General features: G+C 39.6%; 1 protein-coding gene across 1 annotated transcript; it reads right to left on the bottom strand.

The window, feature by feature from the left end:
• Positions 1 to 1,318: 1,318 nt before the first annotated feature.
• GPT2 (glutamic--pyruvic transaminase 2) lies at positions 1,319 to 27,124 on the bottom strand. The gene is made up of 11 exons (XM_021540357.4): positions 26,660 to 27,124; positions 16,920 to 17,009; positions 15,356 to 15,464; positions 11,648 to 11,781; positions 9,556 to 9,799; positions 8,762 to 8,841; positions 8,071 to 8,207; positions 7,214 to 7,388; positions 6,280 to 6,435; positions 5,212 to 5,324; positions 1,319 to 4,018 (listed from the first exon to the last, which is right to left on the bottom strand). Exons 1-11 carry the CDS (start codon positions 26,984 to 26,986, stop codon positions 3,928 to 3,930), a joined length of 1,656 nt encoding a protein of 551 aa, XP_021396032.3. The 5' UTR covers positions 26,987 to 27,124; the 3' UTR covers positions 1,319 to 3,927.

The raw sequence follows: 27,124 nt of genomic DNA, 5'->3' as shown, positions 1-27,124 counted from the left end.
GTGAGCGTTTCCATCCCGGGGCTGTCACCGGGGCCGGGGTGCCCAGGGCTGGCCAGGCGGTGCCTGTGCTGCTGGGAAGCCTCCGTGCTCCCTCGGAGTCTCCCTGTCTCAGAGCTCAGCTTTGGGTTGAGCTGAAATACCGCTGTTCAGTGTGCAGAGCATGCAGGCTTTCAGAGCTAACCAAGGGAATAACCTGCTCTGTCCAGTGCAAATGGTCACAGCTTGTGCAAATTCTGATCAGGTGAAGACAGGAATTAATAAACACGTCGTAACAGGGAATTAGAAAGGCATGGCTACATCAAGAATTGAATATATAAAAATGTTCAAATCCATATCATTAAAAATAGAATTCATTGAAGAAACTTATCTTGCATGTATCTAAATTTAAAAAAAAAAAAATCCCAGAGGTATGAGTATCTTGGTTTTCATACAAATTGGAGCAAGGGACTGTGTGCAAAAAGCCATTTAGATAATGCTTTAAAACACTAAAACACATTGCTTATATGGATGCTGCAAGCTCTCTGAAATGAGTAGCTTTTTCTGTATCATATGCATCTGGCATATCTCCTGAGCCAGATGGGACAGACTAAGTCACTCATAAAGAGCTGTAAAAAATCTGATTGACAATTCATAATATAAGCATTTTATATCAGACCATGTTCTTGTTTATAAAACAAACAACATACTCCACTTCCCACATCACCCAAAAAAACTCTTCCAGACAAAAAGGTAAGTGTTTCTGTTCCAGAAAACACTCAAAATCCTGATATAAAGAAAATAATTTCCTGCTTTTAGTAGTTCTGGCATATCCATGTATGTTTACAGAAGCAGGACTAGTTTCCCTACATTTTGTTTTCTTTGAAATTATCAAACAAACACCACTAAAGTAATTCTGAGGTGTCACTGCAAAAAGTCCAGATAGTGTTGCTCTGTAAATTTAATCTCCTACAAGCCATGTAAGAAGTTTTTTAAAAAGGGAACTGACAACACCTCACCAAAGCTTTCAGGACACAGTTATCAGCCTCAGCTGCCTGGCTGATCCTCTCTGTGAAGAAAGAAGTCTGGCTTGCTTGACTCCTGGTTACAACTCCTTACTTATAGAATTAATTATGAGCATAAACTTGCCTAAGACCATCTCTATTTACATTCCTGCACTTGTAGGGAATAGTTTTGTGGTAATAAGTTGGAGTGATGCAGAAATTAATGATCTGGAACATGGGTATTAAATATTAGTAAATATTGGTTTGAACATGGGATTAAATGTGTCATAGTGCAATCCAGCTGGTGTTGCTCCAGTGACATAGAAAATAGAGAAATATTACAATTTTTTTAACATGTGCTTTATTATTTGGAAGTCTCATACATCTGAAGTTATAAGGAGCACCTGGAGGAAGATCAAACCTAGAAGCATGCATTTGAAAAGAAGAATTGTCTGTTATTAATGAAATATTTCAAAGACATGGAAAACAAGCCTTTTTGTCTTAGGTTTACAGGATTGTTCCACAAAAATGCACACTAACCTTATCACAATACATACAAATATTGTGGATGGACAATAGAAATCACCACCCTTCCATATGAGATGCATCAAGAATATATTGTTATCCCTTATAATGTCAGAAACAGAAAAGGCACCATAATAGAATGTTTAGAAAAAACTCAGTTTATGCCATTATATTTTGATTCAAAAGTGTAAGAATTACTGCCCCGACTTAAAACAAAAAGCCTTTCACACCTGTAAATTATCATTATAAACTTGTAAACCTTTACATTTTTTTCCAGAAGTATCAGGTGCAAATGCAAGGCAAATATAAAATCTATTGACTTATTAGATTACAAATACTACCCCATGAAAAAGCTGTAGTTACAAAAATATAAAAAATATTCTAACTCCCATTGTTAGATCTTAGTTTCAATCTACACTGCATTAAGAGTCCAAAACCAGATCTGATTTGGACACACTCCTAGGGTAGGAAAGTGCTGTTTGTCTTATCTTCACATCATTATTCTGACCTCCTCCCATGATTTTGCTTCCTGGGTTTCTTTTATTTATTAGTGCATATTAAGGATGCCAAGTGGTGAGTGCTGGCAGGTTGTTTTTCAATGGATGGTAGCAGCTTAAGTGCTCTCACTGTGCTCTCCCAGAAGCTCTGAGGAGAAAAATGTCATTTTTTCTCCAATCCTCCACTGTAGCTTTGCGTAGCAGCCATGCCATTTTCATCCATAACCTGTGACCCCTGGCAGGTGATTGAGAGGAATAAATTCTTCTCACAGGCCTCAGTAAGGAGCTGTGAGAAGTTCAACCACTGCTAGTGCTGGGTCATAGACAGGGACTGCTGTGGCAAGGACAATTACTGGCAGCATCCCCTCTTCCTCACATGAGAAATTGGCACAGGTTTATCTGGATGCTGTTTCTCTAGCCCTTGGCTTTAGTAAGCTGGATCAGCACAGGGTGTTGGACCAGCTACAACAGCAGCCTCACAAAGTGCCAGAAGACATGAAAATGACTTTACTTCTAAATAATAAATGGCTAGATTCAATGTGATATTCTTGATGAATAAACTGTAACAGATGAGCCTAAGCCTGACAAATGCTAATGCTGTCACATCTGAATACTGAAAGCTCTGTTCCTTTAGCCCTTTATCAGAGCTAGCAGAAGGTGTCCAGCTTCCAGCTCTAGCGAAACAGAAGCTGTCCTTTGTTTTGCAGGGAAACTGGCAGGGATTAGTGGAGTCACTCAGCTGGACTCCTAGATAGCCACCTTGTTCAGCTGGGCTTTGAGAAACACTCAGGATCGTTCAGACAGCAGCAGGGCTGTGGAAGATTTAAGTGTCAGCTGTACTATCATTATCCTTTATGCTTGGTACAAGACTTTTTCCTTTAAATACCTTCCTCTTCGTTAGAAATCAGCCCCACATTTCTCCTGGTAATAACGTGTCAGTCTTTGCAAGTTCCAGCTGGATTTTGGCCAGCTCGAGGGGCTGTGTGATGTTTGCAAACAAATGCTCCCCACAGACAGAGCGGTTCTGAAAGGGCTGTGTTTTACCCTGCTTGAAAGGATTGACTGTACTCACATCTGCTTTGAGACACTAACTTTGTTCCATGTGTATAAAAGATGTGAGTTAATAGGAGACTCCTGGAGTTGTTATAGCAGGAAGTGTTCAGTGTTCTTATGCTGGGATCCTGGGATCATGTGTTAAATAGCACAGGAAGAAGAAGATTGTATTCCTTATTATGTTTCAGTTTCATAAAAATATGGTTCAGGCAGACACCACGTTCATTCCTCTGATCAAAACTGTATATTCCATTTCAGGAAATGGATTTCAGGCAGGATTTCTTTTCAGCAGAATTTCAAAGGTATCTGCACACATCTTCTAAAGATTTTTTTAAATAAGCACGCTGTCCCTCTATGATTGATCAGGTTTGGAGAACAATTCACACTTAACAATGAAAACAACAAAAATTAAATCAAGCAATACCTATAATGTAGGAGGTTTGATTTTTGTTTAGTAGAATTTTAAGATGTGAAACAAATTCCTATCTAAACAATTGAACTTGGCATTTCTGTTTTGTAAAAAAACCCACATGACAGTAGTAATTTTAATGAGCAATTCCCTTCCTCAACCTATTGAGTCAAAAGTTCACAAATGTAACTTTCAATCAAGGCACAAAAGCATTTACTGACTCTTTCTTCTCACGATTTCTTACATTCTTCCCCTTCCCCTTAAAAAAAAACTTGGTGTAACAATGTCTTCTACACTAGACATAACTTTAATAGTCCAGTAAGTTGTAGCAGTATCTGAGTCTGGTTCTATCTATTTTGAATTTAGTTAAATTAGATAAACAGCACATTCTCAGCACATCATTGTTCATTGTCTGCATTCGCCTTGAAGGAGAGGGGATGAGGGGGGAAAAGCCACAGTAGTTTCATGCATATTTCTCAAGAAACTTTATGTGGAAATCTTTCACTTTCTCCAGTAGGATCTTCAGCTTCTCTACTGGAGGAAGAATGGTCATTCTGAAAAATAATATTTAAAGAAATAAAAATAAAAAAAAGATCCATATTATCTTCAGAACCAACTAAACTGTGATCTTTGCACAGATCTTGATTAATTTCAAGGCACAGCAACTAACATGTTAAGTTTAACATCTATTAAACTAGAGCAATTTGTTTCTACTGGTTAGAATACAGGAATTCAAGAACTGTTATTTTCTGTTGAGTGCTGTAGAAGACTAGCAGTAAGAAATAACACCAACTCAGTTTCCACCGTTGGGCATTTATGCCTAATTATACCCAGTTTTTTGAGCTTTAAGAGTTGTCAGTTATGAGTAAATGTACATTTTTTCTTTAATTGAAAACTGAGTCCAGAAGCATTAAAACAATCCAACATCCAATTCTGCAGGTTTTAGTCCCCCTTTTCCCTTCTTCTGCATACCCTGAAAATCTCACAGGGTGTGGATGCCAGGCTGTTTGCAGGACCCACAGAACACAACGGCTTTCCCACACTGGTGCAGGAATGGACTCTAGGTTTTTCCTGGAGCTGTATGTACCCAGGGATCTGACCCAGCTGGCTGTGCTGCACAACTGCCAAGGCTAAAGATACCCTCTGCTGTGTTGTTTCACACACAGAAACAGCACAGCAGAGGGTGATGAAGACTAAATTCCATGATAAATTCTAGCTATCAGTGGTTTGGCTGGAGCAAAGTTCTGTTTATTCGAAGCAAAAGCAACAGTTTTGGTATTAGAATATTTAGTTCATCATCTTGTTTTGGTAAAGTTATACAGAGTGTTTAAGGAACAGATTTATAGGGAAGATACTTTATTTTTAATGTAGTTTCGCCATATGGAAACACAGTTTAACCCCCTCCTCCCCCCAAAAGAATTCAGGGCAATTTGTGTAATTCCAGAACCAACTTTAAAATTAAAGTCTAAACTATTATTATTGTTTGTATTCCTGGAGAAGTCATTTCCAATGCCAGTATGTAAAAATAGAATAAAATTATGCCAGCAAGCTGTGAAAACACCATGAAAACTTATATATCTCATCTAGCAGACCAGGTCTTTGACCTTGCTGTCAGTTCACAGAAACTGTCCAGTGGAAACTGAGACAAACTTAAATAAAAATCCTTGTATTTAATCAGAAGAGATAGAACTGGGATGATACTTTGTTTACTGCTGCTAATTTGCTTTTAAACAAACAGAAACTGTACCTGAAATGGTAGGTCCCTTCTCTCTGGCCAAATCCACTTCCAGGTACAACGCATATTCCAGTCTCTTCCAGAAGTTTCATGCAATAGAACATATCAGGTGCCATTTTATGAGCCTAAGGGAATGGATGCCTTGGAATTATTGAAGTCAAAATATTCCTAATATATAGAATTTAATTATTTAATGGGGCAGTTCACACTGAATTAAGTAACAGTACTTCATGGAAGAACAGGGCTGAAGAACTTACACAAAAACTCACTTCAAAAGAAAGGGTTTAGGTAATTTTGTTATTCCCCTTGACTTGCTTGTAACTTTTCTCAGAAGTCTGAAAGTTGTACTTGGAAAAATCTAAGGCACTGACATTTGATAAGATTAAATTAATTTGAGAACTGTGTGTTCCAGTTCTGTTGGCAGTTACTATTTTTTTCCCCCCAGAATAATCTGCTCCCTAGGAAGTCCCCTGATTAATAACTATGAGACGTTCTTAAATATGTGCAGGTTATATACCTAATCAAAAAAGCAGCTGGAAAACAGCCCTATTTTTGTTCTCAGCTGTGCTAATAAAATTCTCTTTACAAAATGAATATTACTAATTAGGTTTCAGAGCTCTACTTAGGAACAGAAAGACTTATAATTTATTAACATAGGTTACTGTCCCAAAAGCAAAAGGGTGAAATCTGTAAGGAAACCTCCAGCTCTCTTTCCCATTCCTGGTGAATGGGGCTTAATGGGGCTTCTCTTGTAGGGTCAGTAGCACACTGCCACTCACACATGCTGGTCTGCTTAACCCAGGCATGGGCAGCAATTTGGAACTGCACAGGGTCAGCTCCTTGTGTGATTTAAACACCAATGTCCTTGGGGACACTCAACCTGGGAGCCTTAGCACTGGGATGAAATGATCTGCTCTGTTTTCCTCTCTTCAAATAAAGGCCGTGTTAAATTAAAGATCATACACAGCCCATGAAATACTACTTTTGTACTCCATCTCCGGAATCAAAGCTCATCTTTAGAAGTGGCAGGCACAGGTGAGAGGAGGTTAAAATGGATTGGGGTAAGAATGACTGACTGACCTTTGCTTCCTCAATGGCTTTGGAAGGAATAAAGATCCGAGGGAAAGCGTACATAGCTCCTTGAAGGGGGTTACAGTGAACTCCTGGGATCTTGTTAAACATGTCTTCTGTTAGTTTGGCTTTTTTGGCAAGATTGTTCAAAACAGATTCCTTCTCCTGTTTAAAAGGAAGGTGTTCAGTTGGACACATTTCAAGTGGCAATAAAAACACCAGGAGAAATGATAATGTTTCAAAAGGCCTTCCCTAAATGAAACACTGGTACGGCTGTGCTGAGCTGTTAGAGCAGACCACGTTCCAAATTCCAGTTGGGCTCTTAAAAACAGCAATGCAAAAAGGTTTTAGCAGGGTACACTTATAGTGTTGCAGACAGACAATAACCTGCAGAACTCTCTATCTGTGTGCCATGTTCTTACAGTCTCCTTCCTCAGCATCCACTCCTGGCATTTTTAAGAGACAATCTTATTTGAACCTTTGATTTGACTTGATAATGTAATATCTTAAGCCAGACTCAGCTTCACTTTTACAAGTGAGGAATTATATATATACTTCAATACTGATTTTCATGTTGTTCAGTATATAGAGACACTGGATATTTAAGAAGAAGATTGATTTTATAACTTTATTTAAACTTATATGTCTGTTTAGATTTTAGTAACATCAAATCCTATTTAGTAAACCTTTTGTCATATTAAACACAGGAAAAATGTTGAATTTATCAGCAAGAAAGCTGATTTGATAATGCCTACCTAGTATTTTTAAATGTCATACTGAGTTAATTTTCAATATACTGCATAGTTCTGTAAATTGGTGTTTATACCAGATTTTCCAAGGAGAAACGAAAGAAGACTCTTTGGTCTCTGTACAAAATTTGAGTTCTCAATACTTAGGATAGGTTTGGCAAATGCACAAAAGAACACAGCATGTTATTGCTGACCTTTATAAACTGTGCATAAGATTCTTCTCCAGGTACTGGAGGATTCACCACAATATCCATGGCTGCTTGTCCTGAGACTGGAGGACAAAGACGAACAGAAAGCAGCTTAACGAGCTGTCCTTTGATTTCTGGGTGCAAGTTTATGACCTCCATGTAACCTCCTCTGTAGCCACATCTGTGACAAAGTGAACAGAAGAGATTGGTTAACTTCAAGTCTATAAATACAACAAAACAATGAAAATGACTGCAGAAGTGGAAATACAACAGATGAGAATATCACAATAGGAAAGATACAGCTTGTTGAAACAGCTGCCACACTGATAATGGTTTAAGATGGAGCTGCCTGACATGTCATTAAGTCCTAGTATCCCATACAGAGATAAAGGGGGACATGCAGCTTCCCTGGTAGGCAAGTTAACAATTAACACGGATCTTTTATCTTCAGAACAAGAGCATATGGCTGTAGCAGCATACAGTTAATCAAGAATTCTTTTTCTTCCATGTCCTCCTCCCCAAAACAACCAAACCCAAACATTTGTGATATCCCAGTGATTATTGAGCTGTTCCCTTGAATGCTGGAGGCCAATTTTCTTCTATCACAGGTCCAGATTGGGACTGTAGGATTTCACCTTTGTGGGACTGAGGCATTAGGTGTCTGAATACGCTAATTATTTGGTACTTTAAAAACCACTGAGTTAATCCATTACTCTGTGCTTGTTTTTCTTTTCTTAATAGTCTTTAATTAAAATTAATAGAGGATTAATTATGGTGGATTACCTTCAGGTCAGTAATATGAAAGCGCTGTCCCACCAGATTAATGAGGAAGATGAAATAAAAAAAAACTAAATCAGACTTACTCGCCCATGTATCCCTTAGAGGTGGAGTGAAAAGAGGCCAGCTCAACATTGTTATAGTACTCGGGTCCCATCTCATACAGAATCTTTTTGAAAGAATGAAACTGGCATCCTTCAGAGTACACATTGTCCTGGTAAACCTGAACAGTCAGAAGACATTAATGTGCTCTGTTCCCCCAACTAAGGATAAAACACGGCCTTTTAGAGGCAGATCTGGACTGGAGAAACAGTCCTCACACTCAAAACTTCAAAGCTGTTAGAAGACACAAGGCTCTTTGTTAAGTATAGTTACTGTAATGATACTTTTTATCCGATGCCACCCCACTTAAAGGCTGGGCCTTTGGAGAACAGTGAGCTTCTTTGGATTACTTAACCTTCACTTGTATGTTTAAATTGATTTTCCTTCTGTTTCTTCCATTTGAAGTGCTCTGAGCACCATGTAGGTTTTTAGGTCTGTTCCAGCAAAGTTCTTCCTTGTGTCCCCTACACTTTCTCTCTAGTTCAAACCCAGATCAAGCCACCTGTTATATTGAACCTTTGACAATAAGAATCTTGTATGTCTCTTCATGTCTTAATATGATAACAGAGAGTCTGTTCCCTGTACTTAAAAATACCACTACCACACATGGAGCAAAATTATACCTCATATGAGTACTCTTAGCAGTGCTTTTGAGAGAACACATTATTTCTTTACCTCATCAGCCAGAAGAAAAAGTTTTTCTTCCCAAGCAAAGTGTATCACATCTTCAATGCACTTTCTGTTTTGCACCTGTCCTGTAGTTTGATTTTTAAAGCAAGAAGAAAGTTAGTGGAGTGTACACATACAAATCTTTTCACCCACACCTACTTAGATTACCAACTTTTCAAGAAGATATCCCTCTTCTTTAGAGAAGTGCTATTGACCTTTAGAATTCAGTTGACTAAGTATGAAATTAAGGAGCATTTTTGGAAGCATTATGGTACAAGGTAACTTAGTCCATCTCAAGCAAGGACTTATTAAGAGTACTCTTTGTGATGATAGCTAATCATTGTAAATACTCCCATGCATGATGGTTAGAAGGGAGCTAGCCTCTCACCAATCAACCTCAATTACTCGAAAAGCTAAATTCTGAGGGAGGCTTGCCACTGAGCTCTGAGTTATTACAGTCATTGCCTCTCAGAAGCCAAGAGGCTACAGGTCATGCCAGAGGCAAGATCTTTTCTAAAGACCAAAAGTGACTGAAAGTCATTCCACAAGTCTGGAAAACTTCAGTGGAAGCAGAGGCTTCAAATGGGATCCAGTGAAGTGAATCTGCTCCCTCCTTTCTGGAGTTCCAGGACACTGAAAATGTGTTTCTAAAAGTAAAGCACACTGTCCTACTTAAAGCAGTGACCTCTGGAATTCAGCTTGATGTATTTGATATGTACTTAGGATTTGCCTGCAATGTCGAATGAAAAAGGAAAGAAAATGGTCTCAAAACCCCTTCATTAAACAAAATTCCTGCAGACCTGTGGGATTTCCAGGGTTGATGATGCAGAGGACTTTTGGATTGCAATATGCCTTAGCTTCATTCAAGGCACGGCAAAGTTCGTTCACATTTAGAGCCCAGCAATTTTCTTCATCCAAGTAGTAGTTCACCTGGATAGCATCCAGTTCAGAGATGGCTGCTGAGTATAAGGGATACTGGGGTATAGGAATCATCACTCCTGTTCGGGATTTGCCACCTCCTGAGATCAGGATCTTTAAAATTGCCTGGGGAAAAAGCAGGAATTAAAAAAATAAAAAGTGACGCATCAGAATTAATAATATTCTCTGGAATAAGTTATTAAACTTCCTAAAAAAGTGTGGAGTTAAGGTGGATTTCTCTCCTACAAGCAAATACTCAAAAAGAGTTATTTCAAGTTGTTACTGTCTGAGTGAGGATGGTCTAAGCTTAATGGAATCCTCTCATGTCAGAACTTCCAAAGATCATGCCTGATCAACTGGAAAATTTAGGAAAAACATTCTGAGCACAAGGCTAAAGGGCAAGTTGGAAACTGGAATATCAAGATCATTATTTTTTTGCTGTGCCCTATTGTAAGCAAAGAAGCTTTAGCTAGTTCTTGCTTATTGCTTTCCATTAATTTTATCTCATTAGCCACAAAAGACCAATAAATAAAACTAGAAATTAGAACTGGGGCCTGTGCAGATTCTCCCTTGGAGAATCTGTTGTTTTACATCAGGAGCAATTACATTTTCATTTTCAAGTAACAGAATAGACCAAAGTCTGCATGTCTTGGGATGGAAATAAAGTCATATGTAGCTTATGCCCAGAAGATCCACGCAAAAGGTAATGTTTGTGCTAAAGTCAGTCCAGACAATTTCTTGTGCCCAGTGGCTGTGTAATGTGAAGGCTTTTTACATACGAATTAAATAAAACAGCACAAAAGGCGCAGAAGACAGAGAGATTTCTTGCCTTTATAACCACGGGAGAATTCTGAAGTACAGGTGCAATCAAAGCAAGCATCCTTATCAGCATGTAATTGGCATCTAAATCCAAAAATATCTTTTCTCTCAGCAGCAGTATGCTTTCGTTTCTTTGTGGTTCTAGTACCAAATCTGCTGTTCTGTGCCTCTCATCACATATTCAGCTGCTAAGCTAATGATTTATAATCAACATAATTTTGTACCCACCACTAGTTTAAAAATACCAAGCATCCAAAACATATAATCAGGACCAAATGCATATTGAAAAACTCCTTAACACCCTCTCTCCCCTGAGGTGTGAAACAATAGTTATTTTATCTTTAGAAGAGCCAAAGAATGAAACTTGTTGTAGTGCTGGCTTTACATCAGTGGCGAAATCAAATCGTCATGGTGCAGATCAGATGTGCTGCGCTGCCATTCCTGACAAGCTGCCAGTGTCAGAAACTCTGGAAAGCCAATTGACTGCAGGCCTCTGGAGAGCTGCTCCTGCCAGATCGCTGTCACTCTGAACTCTGCCACTAGATGTCCTTTAAAAAACCACTTTCACCAACACACTGTCAAAGGCTGCCTTCCTAAGAGCCAAACTGCTGCAGTACTGTCAATGTGTCTGTGTAAAGGAGCAGTCTGACACACACTGGTATTCCCATCTTAACTGAGGACCATCTTTGAGCCTTGGTTGAACCCAAAACCTGAAGTTTTTCTCAAAGTAAAATACACAAAGAGAAATAAATCTTTGGGATTTTCACTGGCATTGATCTTCACTAGCAGAGCTTACTTGGAAGAAGAGCTGAGAGTTCTCACCTCTGAGGTTCACTCCCTCTTCCCTCTTCTACTGACTGATAGCCTCTAATCTTCAGTCTTTATGTGTACTTAACCACCGAGAACAACCATTATTTGGCCTGAATGCACTGAATTTTCTAAATTCATATTTAGGCACCTGTAGTTAATTTCATATTACCTCTACAGAAAGGGGTTCACTGCTTTGTTCACAGGATTGGATATTCACTGAATGTGGCTTCAATGTCTGCCAGATCAAATTCACAGGACTTTGTGAGACCAGAGGTTCAACAGGGATCTATCTGTATTTGTACCAAGTTTGTACCAAGAAGGGACAGGTTTCATTTTAGCACTTACAGAAATGCCATCGCTTGCCCCAGTGGTGAGGTAAATGTTATCTGGATCTGCAGGAACTCCTCCATCTCTTCTTTCAATATATGAAGCCACATCTTCACGAATGCAATTTATACCTTGACTGGCAGTGTAGGATCCTGTGAAAAATACAGAATGAGATGAGAATTGAGTGCAATGTACATCAGATTTTCTGTTACTAGCAAAACTCCTGAGCCAGTATTGTATGGAGTAGTTTCTATATATGAGCCATATTTATTTGGATCCCCAGGATGGGTTTGCTTTTTTTTTTTCCATGGAGTAGGAAAGGGAGCTAGTTTGTTTGTAGAGTAAAAGAATTAACTTGGAAGTAGACAAATACAATAAGCATCTCTTAAATACAAAAATAACATACTGGATTGGTAAAAAGAGTGATTTCAAGCCTATTTTGCAAACTGGGATGGCATTTTTACTATCTTTCAGTTGCTTTCTTTATGTTGGAAGCACTCCTGTATGTAAACAAACTCCTATTTAAGTAATGGGAACAAGGAACAGAGGTAGCATGTGCAATAGAAAGTAATTTCTTTTAATCCATGATTGATATAAAGGTTTTATTTGCAACATGAAAATAATGTATAATTTTCTCCCACAGTCTGAAATAAAAAAAAATCCTAAACTACTTCTATCCTTCTCCCACAGCATCTCCCACAACCACTTTTCAGCAGAAATGTCTAGAATCTCTCCAATATCATGTGCAATTTACAGAGCACAACTAATAACTGTAAATAAAATGAGATGTTAGATGACTGTGTGCATCACTGCTGAGACTGTGCAACAAACAAAGAGTAAAAATAAGCCTAGGTCAAACAAAGAGTAAAAATAAGCCTAGGTCAAGGTGAGGAATGAATTCAAGCTATGAAGCTGGAATGGACAAAGAAGTGACAAGTCTTCATCTATTTTAGCACACTGTCAGGAAGCTGCAGAATCTTCTTGCTTGTTGGGTGGAGTGGAATAATTATGCCTGACTTAACTCTTATCACTCAGTTATCTGCTAGTAGTCTGCCTGGTAGGACTTCTGTGAAAGCATGATTTAAAAAGACAGAGAGCCTTTGCAAGTACTGCAAAATTGCAGGGGACAAAATGGTGATTCAGGGCACAAAGTTCCCTGATGTCCTAAACATTCACTTTTACAGGACTAGAAGTTATACTGGGTCTGTACATGGGTGTTTGACCACAGCTGGGAGGATGTTGTTAAAGGAGGAGAACAAACCTAAGCTGTCCTTCTGTCTTGTGCTCCACTGGGTGCTGAGTCCTACCACTCTCAGGACATACAGAACATTTAATTGCACTGTACTTCTACACTTACTTGTACTCAGTTGATGGCTTTGACTAGAACCTGTGTTTGCACTGTGAGATGCAAACAAATAAACCCAAACCAAAAAGCTGTATATAGTACATATTTTTTTATATAGCAGGATGTCTCAAATGCCTGGAAAGACATTCCAGTTATCCCACATGCAAAATAAGTGGTGTCAGTAGAATCCCAGAGTGTCTGGACATAGAGAAGTTGAGGACACATCTGAGCCTTCATACATGGCCTGGGAGTAGCAAGACTCAAAACCATGAGTAGGGGTTTGCCAAATGGATGTTCATTGGAAGTGAGGGCATTCTAGTTCACTTCCAGAGAGAATTTCATATTCATATTAACTTCACAATTAATACCTTTAAATAGGCTGGTATAGATATGGCTGCAACACTTCAATGACTTTGACCATATGTAGTGATTCTACCTTTGTGTTGGATTGACAAATTTGTTGAAAAATAAGGTTTTGAACACAACACAGCTGGGCGAGTTTTTCATCTTTGCTTTTTCACAAGAAAGGCAATTTCTCCTTCTCAGCCATGAAGAGAACAGCAGTAAGTTGTCAGACTACCAACAAAGGGATAGGGGTGACTTCCACTCAGCTGCATGTCCCTGTGCCTCTGGCTGTGTGTTTTGGGAGGCTGAGCAGAGGCTGATGAGCTCCAGAGACCAAGAGGAGGGGCTGACACACCATATTGGAGCCAGGGAGGGTGGAGAGGGGGTAGAAACCAGTACAGCACATCAGTAAAATCTACAGTGGTTTTAGTTGACAGAAATTTAGAGGTATAGTTGCTCTTGGCATAAATAATTTCAACATTAAAAACATTTAGACTCTAGTTATTTACAGAACCTCAATTTAGCCACTGAAATTAACAGTGTGTATTCAGAATTATCATCTTATTTGAATACTGCAATTGTTTAGGTCTATTTCAGAATCTATTGAGCTAACAGAAATTATGGGAAATGTGTGATCTTCTGAAAAAAAGGAACGTATTTCTGAAATAGTATGCAATACTGAATTCTTTACAACATGGAGCTGTGGTGTCCCATGCCACCATGCCCTTAAGGGGAAGGGAGCACCAAGGGGCCAAGACTCCATTCTGAGAATTCCTTCCACATCCCTAAATTTGTCACTCACTACAAAGAAATACTGAGTCAAAAGTCAAATGTAACCCCAGTAACTCCTATGTGCCAACAGTACCATGTGGATTTATTGTTCCAAAGTAAGACAGGAAATGGATCCACTGAGTTAGAGGACTTTCTCAGTTTCGATAATGTGCTTTTAATGGTCTACATTAAAAGACAAACCAGTACAAAATAGGTGAAGATAAAATACATTCTGTATTAGGCTGTGTTGTCAAGTTTGAAATACTGCTAATGCAATCACTGTTTATGTTTAATTTTATTATGTCTGGTTTATTTTATTAAGTTTCACAGCACCTACGCTTAAAATGTACCAATGAAAATAGGCACTGCAATCACAAAGATTAAGAAATATGCCAATTACTGTAATAAGTCCTCTGAAATGTCACTGTTTGCCTACTTGAAAGAAAGTGTTCCAGATTCTTTGCTGCACCCAGCAGCTGTAGCAGTATCTGCAGAGTAGAAATTCTCATGGCACTTGTCAGGTACAGGTAGGCAGCACAGTCACTAGATGAGAAATAAATTGTCTCTTCCATTTCCTTTCTAATGAATATGCAAAGTTTGTACTTCTGTGGATATGACATGTATACACTTGTAGGAACAGTGTTTGAAGAACAGAGCTCTGTAGCTATTTCAAGAGTTATTTTACCTTGAAGAAATAGAGCTTTGACACTTCAGTTAAAACTATCTCATCAAGGTAAAAGACTTTCAGCAGTGTAGCTTTCCTTTTGCAGAGGATTATTACCTTGGTACCTGATTTTCTGATATCCCAGAAAACAAACTGAGGGCTGAAAATTAAGATCCAGAAGTGTGCACTGGATCAGCTGAGATGGACAGACATTGTTTGTTGACACCAGCATTACAGGGACAGTGGACTCCCTGGCAGAGAAAGAACTGGAGAAGGTAAAACTGTAAAACCCTCCACCCAGTCTTAGCAGGAGACAAAGAACCCTGGATTAAGAGATGTCATACCAACAGAACAGAGACTCATTAGTACTCTCTGCCACTTTCCTAGTACTAAACCCCCTCAGCATTCCATTTAGAGTTATGCCTAGATGTTACAGTGGCAAGGGCTCCATAGATGTATAACCCTCACCCTCTCCTCTGCAACAAGTCCCACCAAAAATTCACACCATTGGTCACCTGCAGGTCACAGTGCAAAGCTGCCCCCATCAGCTGCAGATATTGAAACCCCCTTTGCTGTTTCCAACACCAGGACAGAGCCTTACCTAAGCTGTTTCCTCCACAGCCCTGCAAGATCCGCCTGGCGCGCTTTTTGGCGTCTTCCGGAAAGCTCGGGCTGTCCAACAGGTTTGGGTATGTACACAGGGCCACTACCTGCAGTGCCAAGAACATGTCAATTGGCCACTTTGCAGTGGTTATTTTAAGTTGATGATATTATGTTAACTTCCCATGGAAATGAAGATCACAAGTACTGGCTAATTTAAAACACATGTTATTGATGAAGAGTTTGCAGTTGGTTTTTTTAAGTGTTGTTCTCATAGAAGAGAAAAAAATCTTACAGGTTCCAAGTTAAGCTGATAAAAACAGTTCTAGAATTATTAACTATTTGTATTACAGACAGTGAAGATTCCAGGTCAGCTAAGCATAGTGCAAACACAGTGAAGCACAGTTAATTATTCCTGTGTTATCTCTAAGCAACTCTAGCCTCCACTAGCCCACTTTTATTGACAAGAAATCAAGACTTTAAATATGGAGCAGAACTGGGAAATACAATCAAATTTTGAAGTCATAGTGTCATGTTCTAATAATCCTTCCCCAAAATAACTTCTAGTTCTTACTGATTTGAATTAATGGGAAATATTTAATTAAAAACAGAAGTGGTCATAAAGAACATAGAAAAAGTAGAAACACAATCCAGCAGAATTAAGTTAATGAAGGAATGTAAGACACAAATAATTGAGATGTCTCTCTTGAGATCAGCTTAATTTATTCAGTCTCTCTCATTTTTATGCTTAAATGGTGTAATATGGATAGGCTGTTGTCATCTTGTGGGACAACGACAATGTTGTCCATATGTGCACACAGTCATGGGGAGAAAGGATTTCCCATTTTATTTAATATCATTGGAATATTTTGTAATGCATTTGAGTAATTTATAAGAAGTTCAGGTCTCCCTAGTCTGCTGCATAGCTTGATTTTACAATCTCATCACCTGGACCCTCAGTTTGATAAGGCTTCAGTTTGTCCTGGAACTCTGATTTTACATTATTATAGACAGAGGAGTTTACATGAGAGTGTGAGGGAGGCTCAGTAAATAAGATAATATTAATTTTAACCTTATTTGTGTTTTAGGAATAATATACAAATACTAATTCTGTTATAATTTTCCTAAAAGTTACCCTACCGATTAGTTTGCCCAGAGGTCAAATGTACAAAATCAGACACAGTACAAGTAGCTGAACCCAGCTACGTGCAGATTTCAAAGTATTCTCTCAGATAAAGAAAGGCTTTTGTTTTTTTCTTTAAAGAGAACCACTTCCTTTCTTGAAGAGCATTATTGATAATGAATGTGCTGACTGATAACACAGAAGTGGCAGGAAAAAGTATGGGTGGGGAATGATATGGAAACTAAGGAAAGCTACTGTGTTAAAAGAGGACAACAAGCAAACAATAGGACTTTGGCTCAGAAATGAACATTTTAAATTCTTTACAAAAAACTATTTTAAGTCTAATTGCATTTAGGGAATCAATTATACTAATACCTATATCAGACAGCTTTAAGGCATTCTAATAAAAAAAGTGAATACTAATATTTGATAGTAGTCTTACCTGACGGAGGAAGGTGATTGGTCTCTGTCCCATTGCATGTGCATCTCCAATGTTGGCTTTAATCACTTCAGTAAAAGGTTTCTTGATTCCCTAGAAAGAGATCATTCAGAATGTTTTGTTAGGGTGTAGTAGAAGATTCTTTTTTAGCATCTGTCACGTGGCTGTAACAGTGTCTGATCTCAGAACTGATACAGTGTTTAATGTAAAGCTTAATGCATTTCTTATAGAATACTGCCAGTAAATCTTAAATGGTTTACAGAAATTTTGTTGACAGTGACATATTTTTAAATGATAGGTTGGCTTTTATTTTTCTGCTAGCTGCAAGTAGGAGACTGGCTTGGCTGGAAACTACATATTGAAGTGGAAAGGATGAAAAAAGGCACTTTGAATTGTCAATATTAGAGCAACTTCTTTGAGACACCTAAGGGAGGGATGGATCAGTCAAGAAGCTAAAAAGACTTGAGGATATTTGAGAAACCACCAACAAAAGAAACCTCGAGACCTTTAGTTTTTTGAGAGTAAAAATAGAAAAGATACTTATTGCTTATTTATTTTATACTTAGATTAAGTATTTCTTTTATGATGACCCCACTTTTCCATGTAGAGATGTTTCACAAAATATATTATAGTGAGGCTCTGCATGATAAACAGAAGTGCTAAATAATCACCATGAATATTTAAAAGCTTCCTAGTCTCCAAAATCTGAACAGACAGCCATTTTTCCTGTGAGAAGCTGAATACATCATGAGAACACAGGGAAAGAAGCTAATGAATGTTGATTAGCAATCACATCTCTTTAAAAAGCAAAATAAAATAAGGACATAAAAAAGGCAAGGCACTGCCTGGTTAAAAAAAACAGTAGTGGTTTAAACAAAAAAGATTAACTGAAAGGCCAATATTACAAGAAGAATAAGTGAGAGAAGCAATAATAAATTTAGAGTTGTTCTAATGTATATTTCAGAGATAGTAGGGAGGCATCCTAACAGTTACAGAATTGTCACATGGACTAAGGAACTGCAATATCAGACTGATTAGTTTTCTGTAGAAAATTACCCATAGCAACTTGCTCTGGGAATGGACTCAGAAAGCCTCTTCTTGGTCCATGTATTTACAGCCAGTTCCTGGATTTGGATATAGAATTTGTAGCTGGCAAGCCTTAACTAACTTCTGGTTTTCACCATGGACTATGGTATTGGACTTCAATGACAGACCAGAAGCCAGATGTGGAAATAAGAATAATGCAGGTAGTCACCAGGGATACAGATTCCCAGATATGCCAAGATTTGGAGGTTTAAGGCTGCACAATCCCCAGTACCTCACTGGATGGATCCAGTCCATCATTTATGGATGAGGCTTTGGAGGTTTTTTTCTTTTAAAATTAAATATGTGTTTAGAAATGGCATTAGGACCAGACAATTGGGCTTACATGATCCTGATTCAAAGGGTCAATTTTATATGGCCTTACATTTAGCAGCAATTGAGAAAAAAAGTTCACTTAAAATAATTGAAAGTGACACACTGAGTCCATCAAGTCATTTGCTTTTATGTTTGTTGACCTAAGTGAGTCCCTAAATTAAGAGCTGCATTTCAGCTCTAAATAAAAAATTAGAAATAGGGATGCCAGATAGATATTACATTTATCTTAAGCTGAAGTTTAGTAATTTATGAGTAATTCAAACAGCAAAAATGTTTTCTTTTCAAGCTACCTGGGGTCCACTGACTGCACAACACTGTTTCATTCTAATTACAAATAAGTAGGAAAAGTGTATGCAGAGCAAGAACAAATTCCATTTGCTTGAAATGAAGAAAAATTCCCACTTATTTTGGTTGCATTTGGTCCTTACAGCAAATTGAATTAGTTTCACTAGATTTTCAAAGTAATACAAATCTGTTAAGGAACATGGATGACACTTTCTTTGCCTAAAGTTAGGCAGTCTGAGATCACAGCAACATAAAATAGAAATACTCCAATTTATTAGATTAAACCCAAAACAAACCAACTCACTAATAATAGAAATACCTTACATTAGACTAATTACATTTTTTGCTCACAAATACTATTGTGCTGTGCAATTTAAAAAAGCTGCTTCTTTGATTAGTGAAATGCTGAAAGGTGGCATTTCATAAAGTACTTATGGAGTTTTTATAGTGGTACAGCCTTTAAAACAAGGGTAACAGACCTTTTTGGTGTCTATGCCACATTTATCTTAAATAATGTTGGAGCTTATTAGCACTAATGCCATTTATATCTTTACTAGGGCCAAACTCAGTAGTTTTGCCATGACTGCAAATATAGAATCATCACCTACTCCACAAACTCCCTTTGCTTCTCAAATGATGGATCTGGAACAAATAGCAAACCATACAAATAGTTCTCTCACCATAAAATCTGGTTAGAGAAAGAATACTACATTTTCTGTGTGGTACACACAGTTCCCACATGGACTTAAAGACACATGGTTCTCTTGACTAATTTGTAATTCTTGGTCTCAGCTACAAGAGCTTTTGTCTTTTTTGTCTTTCAAAAGAGAAATGCTTTTAAATAACTGGAACTTTTTCCTTCCCTGACAACGAGTTAATATCAGCTTTACAGCTGTCTTCACAAGACTTGCTATATCCTCTCCTAGTGAAATCTATACAAAAATTGCTATGGCCACTTAGTATTTTTCTATTACTTGATTTCCAGTCTCTCTATGGAAAATAAAGGAGTATCAGAGATTGTTCAGATTTAGTTTAGAACAAAAAGTTCTAAACAGATTCTTAAAAAAAAAATCTAAAAAAGTTTTTTAGAACAAAAAGTCCCATCTTACCATTTCAAAAAGAAGGATCAGAAAACAACAACAGGCAAGAACAAGTGCCAAATGTTAATGGGTCAAAGTCTCAAAGCAAGGGTATCAGAAGCCAGCATCAAGGGGAGTCTAGACAGTGCCTGAGACTCTGCAGATGGGTCCAAAGCAGAATTCTGCTCAGACCCTTCAGACACAGCAGAATCAGTCACCTGCTACTTGTGTCAAGGTTTCTCCTGTGGTGATGGGTGTGGGTATCCAAGGGGAGGGTTATGCCAAATACTTTTTGGAAGGTCTGTGGAAAGATCTGTATGAAAGCAGGAAATGTGAATGTGATGTTGATAACCTCAATACCAAATTGCAGAGCAGCAGGAAAAGGGCTGCAACAGGTCATCGATTTATTTCACTGCAGAAGGCTAAGCAGTCTTCAACCACATCACCAACACACCTGAGCTGAGACAATTTATGTCCCTGCAAGCCAAGGAACACACAGGGGGACCAGGAACTGGGCACTGGAGTTGGTTTGCTCTCCTGTAGGGGCACCCCAACACTTGCCAGTGTCTTATGGCCTCCCTCTCTCTGAGCGCAGGCAGGCCTGCAAGGTGTGCTCCAGCAGGCAAAACTTTGCAAAAGGGAAGATTGCATAACAGGAGCTCTAACAAACTTGTAAGCAGGAACTCCTAAGTTCCAGGCTGATTGTCCTGCCTTGTGAAGAGGGTATAAACCACATCAAGGAGGAGAAGAAATGCCCAGCCCTACAAAACAAGCTCTGTTCCAGCCTCCTGCCTTTGGCGGCACCTCACACTGTGCTCACAACATGATTCAGCTTCAGCTCGGAACAAGGCCAGGCTCCTGCCACTCCTCTGACAGTCTTAGCAAACAGATTCATGATAGTAGCCCTTTTTTAAAACTGTAGAAGCCATCTTTCACTTCCACATGGAAAAGAGATAATATAAAAACGTACTGTTTTCTAGTAGCAATCTTCTGGATAATTAAGGAATCTTAATGGAATAAAAGAATCTTCCAGGATTTGGAATATGCTCTTTCAAAATTACTTCCTTCAACTGTTACTTCTGTCTCTCTGCTCTTTTTAGAGGAAATGCATCTTTTAACAAACCTGATGAAACCTGAAGCAAGCCAGACACAATTATTCTAACAACTGTATCTAAATATCACACAAAGTTGGGAGAAGGCATTTTTATACATTAACTGGAATTCATTGGCACAAAGTCAACAGAAATCTTTATGCAGTTAACAGGTTTGGGGAAGTTTCCTCTTCCCTATACATCCCCAGAATCTCAGGAAACCCATCAGGAAAGGAGAACAGTATGAAATGATGGGCTGTTTCTCAAGGAGAGAGTCATGATGCAAGAAGTGTTGGCAGAATTGCTTGATCAAAGAAGCAATGTGATGCCAGAACATATCACCCCAAAGAACTACAATGAGGCAATGCCCTGCCAGCAGCTGCTTTGTCTCTTAGGAGTTTTAGTGTACCTGGAGGTTCCATTTACAAAGGTACCAACTGAGAGTGCTGGCAAACTGCAAAATACCACCGTGCCCAGAAAGAGTAAATAAGGGTACAAACTGACCTGACACTGTCTTTGTTAAATCTTCAGCAAATTTCAAAGGAAAACCATCACTCTGGAGAGAGCATGTGTGGATTTGGTAATGGCAATAGGAAAGAATTGAAAAGAGTTCCCTTGAGGAGGCCACAAAAAAAATGAGCTGCTTTTAATCCCAGAAGAGAGCAGTGGTATTCTAACTATTTCTGAATTTCAGAATTTACCTGCTCCTGGCTGCTCCCAGTTGTTTCATTTTCATCGCCACTGCTTTGTGGCTCCTCTTGATGGTTATCAGGCAATAATATCACACTATGAAACACTGTACTATTTCCTTGAGACTGCTTTTGCTGTGACTTGCATAAACAAGCTCTACAATCAGAGCTGGCAAACCCAAACATTTCAGCATAGCTGAGATCTACACTGTAGTAGCCAAGTTACTTGCTTGCTTTTTTCTCTCCTCCTCTCAAGAGGCCAAGAAAGCACTGCCCAGAGGCCCTTAACTAATAGGGACCTGAAGACTTGAATTAGCATTCCAATCTTTTTATTAAAACAGCTCACAGCAGAAAAATAAATCTGACATGCTTACCACGGAGTAAGGCTTGGAGTTTGTATTATGCTTGTGTAATTCAAGCTGACATGGGCTGTTTTGGGGATGAAGGAGAAGGCAAATTCTGGATTTTGACTTAAAATGGCAGTGATTACTTGCATGCCCCCTCATATTACATGAGACAATTGGTGGGGCTGACCATTAATTGGCAGATCTGATTCTGAGATTACAAACAGGACTTGTCCTCAGGTAACTTTTGCCTGACACATTGATCGAAGTGGATTTGCATTCAAAATTTTTGCCATCCAAAATTTATGGATAAACCACTAGATTTCATAACTGAATTAAATGACAGAATTAAAATAATGTTCATTAGGAAGTGATTAGACATTAAGACCCTCTTAACTTGAAGAGTTATCGGAAAAGGTCTATTTAAGAATAAATTTTGCTAATGTATTCAACCAGAAAATATCAAAAACTGGATTCTGTGGGTGGTGAGCTAATGAACACATGATTTTGGTAATTGTGCTCTTGAAACCAGTTTTCTTTCACCTTCATCTGCAGTAGTTTTTGGCCTCTTAAAAACCATGGGTTTTACTACAGATTCACTTATGTATGCAACATGTACAGACAGCTGAGGAACAACAGTTCTGTCTTAATGAGGTCAGATGCTCTTGCCTGAAAGATACTTCCTTCGTGTGCACATAGTCACGTATTCAAAAAATTCAGAATTCAGAAAATTATAGGATGGCAATTTAAGCTTAACATCTTTCATTACTGGCTGTACCAGTCAATCTTGTATCTTTTTCTTGGCACGTTAAATTATATTTCTGCATGTCATTGTCTAAATTGTTCTTTATCTTTCCAAAACTCGCAGGGACACAGTCAACTTGCATTTACAATTAAGGCTGGATTCTAAGTCAGATTTTTTCTATTAAATTTAAAAGTCTGATGAATTAGTGAGGGAAAAAAATAGCTCTACAGTATTTTAATCAAAATACTTTAGCAGAAGCTGCCTGAGATTTCAGCTACCTAAGTAGAAGGATTTTGGTAGTTTTATTGTCTAAATAACAATGTAGGTAGTGAAGAAGTGGCTTGAATAAACGTGAAACAGGAACCTATTTGCAATAGTTATGCAAATAAAAAGTGTGGGCACAGGAGATGAATGTACAACCCTTTTGCTGTAAAGCCAACAGAAAATAGGGGCTTCAGTGTATAGAAACTGTATAATGCCACTGAAGGCCCATGGCTCCAGGCCCAGGGTTGGGATGTGTTGCCCACCTGTGCTATCTGAAGGAAGTTCCTACATGCTACCAATATATCCCTGCACACCATCCCTCTACCCCTTTCCACCCTACAATTCTCTTTCAGTAGCTTGAAAGTTTGGAAGGACCTTGCGTGCCTTACACTGGGCCAGGCCCTGCTTCCAGTGTCACCTGAGCTGACCTGCACATCCTGAAATGCTGGTTAATATGCACACACTTTGCAAGGAGATGTAAGGCAACTTAACCTAACACAGAACTTGGCATTGTGTAAAACCCAATCAGGAACTGGGGAGAAAAGGAGAGTATAAGTGAAATGTCAGAATAACAGATATAAAGGGATTTTCCATAGCAAGGGCAGTTAAAATTCACATGAATGCAAAGCAAGAAATCAGGTATGTGTCTTACCTGTGTAAACTTAAGTTAGTTTGTTATTACTGATTAGGTAAAGAGAGGGGCTCTCCTCAGAGCTTGCTTTATTCCTGCATTGAATTTGTATTCAGGAGCAAATTTCTAGTCTGAAATGTAGCTAAAGTCAGTACTTGACACAGTGGCCATTTGTTACCAAGTCTATACAAAGGTGGTAGAAAAAAGGTCTTGTTTGATTGATTCTATTTAGAGTGTAATCATTTATTTAAAAATGCCTGTGCTCTAGCTTGCTTTAAAAAGTTACCAGAAACACCAAGGAAAATGGTTGGAATCAGTTATTTCTGTCATCTTAGTAAGTCAGAATCAGTTGATTGCTACCAATAGCAAAGAGTAAAAGAAAAAGAGTTTTCACTTTCCAAGCATGACACAATTTCAAAATTAGGAAAAAAAGGCTTAGGAAAGTAATTAAATCACTGATTTTGCATTAAGATTTCCATCTTGAAAGACTTAATGCAGATCAAACCCCTGATTTTCCACCTAGATGAATACAGGACACAAGCCAACAAAACTTGTGAAATCCAGGTACAGCATGCCCCACCTGTATTGGGCAATCAATCTTAATCTGCTTGAATTTAGTATTTTACTTGTCATTCACATTGGCTTAGTCCCAGGCACGAGAGCTAAAGCTAATGCCCCACTTTTATTTGTTCTTTTAAGGAATATCCCTTCAGTTGTCCAGTCAGAGACTTCTTGAGCGACATTTTAGTTCTTATTTCTGTGTGCATTGTGGAGTTACAGCTCCTGTTGGGATCACTTGCAGTTAATACAGAGAAGCAGCAAGTGCCAGAGAGAATAACAGAGGAGCTGCTCTTTGGGACCTGAGACAGCAGAACAAATCTCAAGGAAAATGAAAGCTTACACTGTGCAAACAGCTTCAAGTAGCTGTTTTGTAGTCTCCATAACAGCTGTATGAGTATTAAAAAGTATGAAGAGTATCCAAATGGAACCAAGTCGAAACAGGGAAAGCCTTTATCGCATCTGATTAGACAATTGGCTGCATTTAGGGTGCTTTTAGTTGAGAAACAAATTACCTAAAGGCATCTGAGCAGAACAGGACAAATGCAGATTTACTGCCATTGCTTCACCCCTGCCTGTTCTTGTTACCCCCAGCCACTGCAGTGCTTCCATCTCATACCAGGGAGCTTGTGCTCTCCTGCCTATGCAAAGCTCCTTCCCCATCAGATGTAGAAAAGTTGTTATGGGGCAATTCTTGCTATTAGTGAAGAGTGGCCATGGATCTAGAGATGTGGGGCATCTCCTTCCTCTTCTCTGAAGTGGCAACCACTTCAGCCTCTTCCCTTTATCCAGCAGTGTTAATTCTGCTGGCAGTGTTTGGCCTAACCCTGTGAGCTAAGGTTGAGAGGGATGGAAAAAACTTTACAACTTAATAAAAAGGAAACAAAGAAGTACTATTGATGTGTGAGCACACAGAATTAAATTTCAGACATGCACATGCAAAAAAGAGACAAATAGATAACCTACAATACTTTACTTATAAGGAACCTAGGTATTACTCAACACTGTGTACTTTAGCAGACAGCTTGATTAAACAAGAGAATGAATAACAGTATTTTTCTCAGAAAAGCAAAGAGGAATGAGTAACTTGAGATGTGTAGAAGCAAGTAAAGGATTTCTACAGAAGTTGATTACTGTTGTCTGTAGATACACTGTCTCAACTTTTGCAGTAATTTAGTCCTCTTTCCTTTCCAGCTGGGAGGTTTGTTTGCCTTGGTTGTGTTAAAGCATAGTCACCTCTAGGAATGTTGGTAGCCATTATCAATGGCAAACATTATTTCATGAGACTGGTTCCAGGAAAAAAAAAAATTAAATGGAAAATGCCACATAAGTAGGCACAACACAAAACTGACATAAAAATCTTTTAATAAAGCAATTTCCAATGATTTGCTGTTATATTTTTTCAAAAGTGAACAGTAGATTATTCTTTCTGCCAGTGATTCAGCTGGTAACTGGAATAAGCAGAGAAGCTGGGAGGAGTTTGTGAAAGGCCTTTTATATTTGTTTTGTCAAGTAATATCTCCTGCTCTGTGATGTTAACTTGAAAACAAACATACTCAGTGAGAACACTGGAAGATTTTATACTCTGGAAAATGCATCCACTAGAGAACCTAGTTGCATAAACACAATGACACCTTTATAAACAAGTTTTAAGGCAAAAATCAAAACAGATGTTCCAAAATTAATTCTCCATCACTACTCTGAAGTTTTAATTTGAAATTCTAAAAACAAATAGTAATAATACGTTTGTATGTTTGAGTTAGACATAAATAGCTGATGCATATACTGCAGTGAGCTGAAAACATGCTAAGACAAGGGGAACCAGGTAACATTAAGAGTGAAGAATTAATCTCATGGTTAGAATTCCTCTAGCACGTTTTTGTTTAAAGCACTTTACATGAACTAAAAAAAAGGAGCACATTATGGATGATCTCCTTGGACGACCCAGAGCAGCGCTGGGTGAGGCTGCAGAGCAGCGGCTGGGAAAGCCGGGCCAGCTCACCTGTCAGGAGCCCGGTGCCTCCCTGCCCCGGCCAAGGCAGTCTCTAAAATCCTCATGGAGGACTTAAAGGCTCTATCAGTATGATGAAAGCTGGTCACGCACCCCCTTGTATAACACAAAGCACACGGGATTGCAGCAAAGGGTCAAAGTGGCGGGAGAAATGTAAACACTGCTTTATGGGGTGTCCCGTATCTGCCTCAGGCAGCCAGTGACACCAGATAAACAGCAGCCGGCCGGCGGGTTCCTTTGTTTGCGCCTCCCCGCCTCCCGTGGGAAGGGGCGCGGGGCCAGGGGCGCCGCAGCGGAGCGGGGCCGGGGCCGGAGCCGGCCCGGGCAGGGGATGAGGCGCAGAGCGCGTCCGGCCACGGCTCGGGGCAGCAGAGGGATGGGAAAACGCTGCCGTGCTCCGAGAGTTTTTAACTTGGTAGGAGGCACCGCAGCGGCACTCGTGGTGCCTCCCGCTTTCCCGAGGCTTCCACGGGGTCACGTCTCAGCCCCGCGGGATGTCACGTCCCCGCCGAGCCCCGCGACACCCCCAGCCGGGAGCGGCGGCGGAGCAGCGCCCGGGGCAGAGCCGGTGCGGCTCGGGGAGCGCGCCCTGCCCTGTCCTGCCCCGCCCCGCCGCCCCTGCCTCACCTTCCGCAGCTCCTTCTCGATCTCCCCGGCTTTCAGAACGATGGGGCCGCGCACCGCGTATTCCACCGCCTTCACCTGCGGGTTCATGGACTCCAGCGTCAGGATCTTCTCCCTGCTCGCCTTCTCGTTGATCTTCACGGCGGAGGCCTTGGCAGCGCTGCTCCAGCGCACCGACCCCTCTAGCCGGGGACCCCGCGGCTGCCGCCCGGCCGCCAGCGAAGCGGCGCCGCGCAGAGCCACGTCCGTCCTTCCGCCCCGGCAGCCCCCCGGCCCGCGGCCGCGCAGCCCTGCCGCAGCTTGCCTGGCAACCAAGACAAACCGATGCATGGTCGTTCGGGTAGCTCCCAAAACCAGACGAAGGATACAAGCGCTGGGGATCGGTGTATTTAGTAGTCGGAACCGGGCGCTAGTCAGATGCAAGCTAGCAGGAGGTGCGGTCAGGAGAAATGCCGAAGAGCTGGCACA

The sequence above is a fragment of the Lonchura striata genome, chromosome 11, assembly GCF_050655825.1.
Source record: "Lonchura striata isolate lonStrDom1 chromosome 11, ASM5065582v1, whole genome shotgun sequence".
Taxonomy (NCBI): domain Eukaryota; kingdom Metazoa; phylum Chordata; class Aves; order Passeriformes; family Estrildidae; genus Lonchura; species Lonchura striata.
This window is presented reverse-complemented; position numbering and strand designations above follow the sequence as displayed.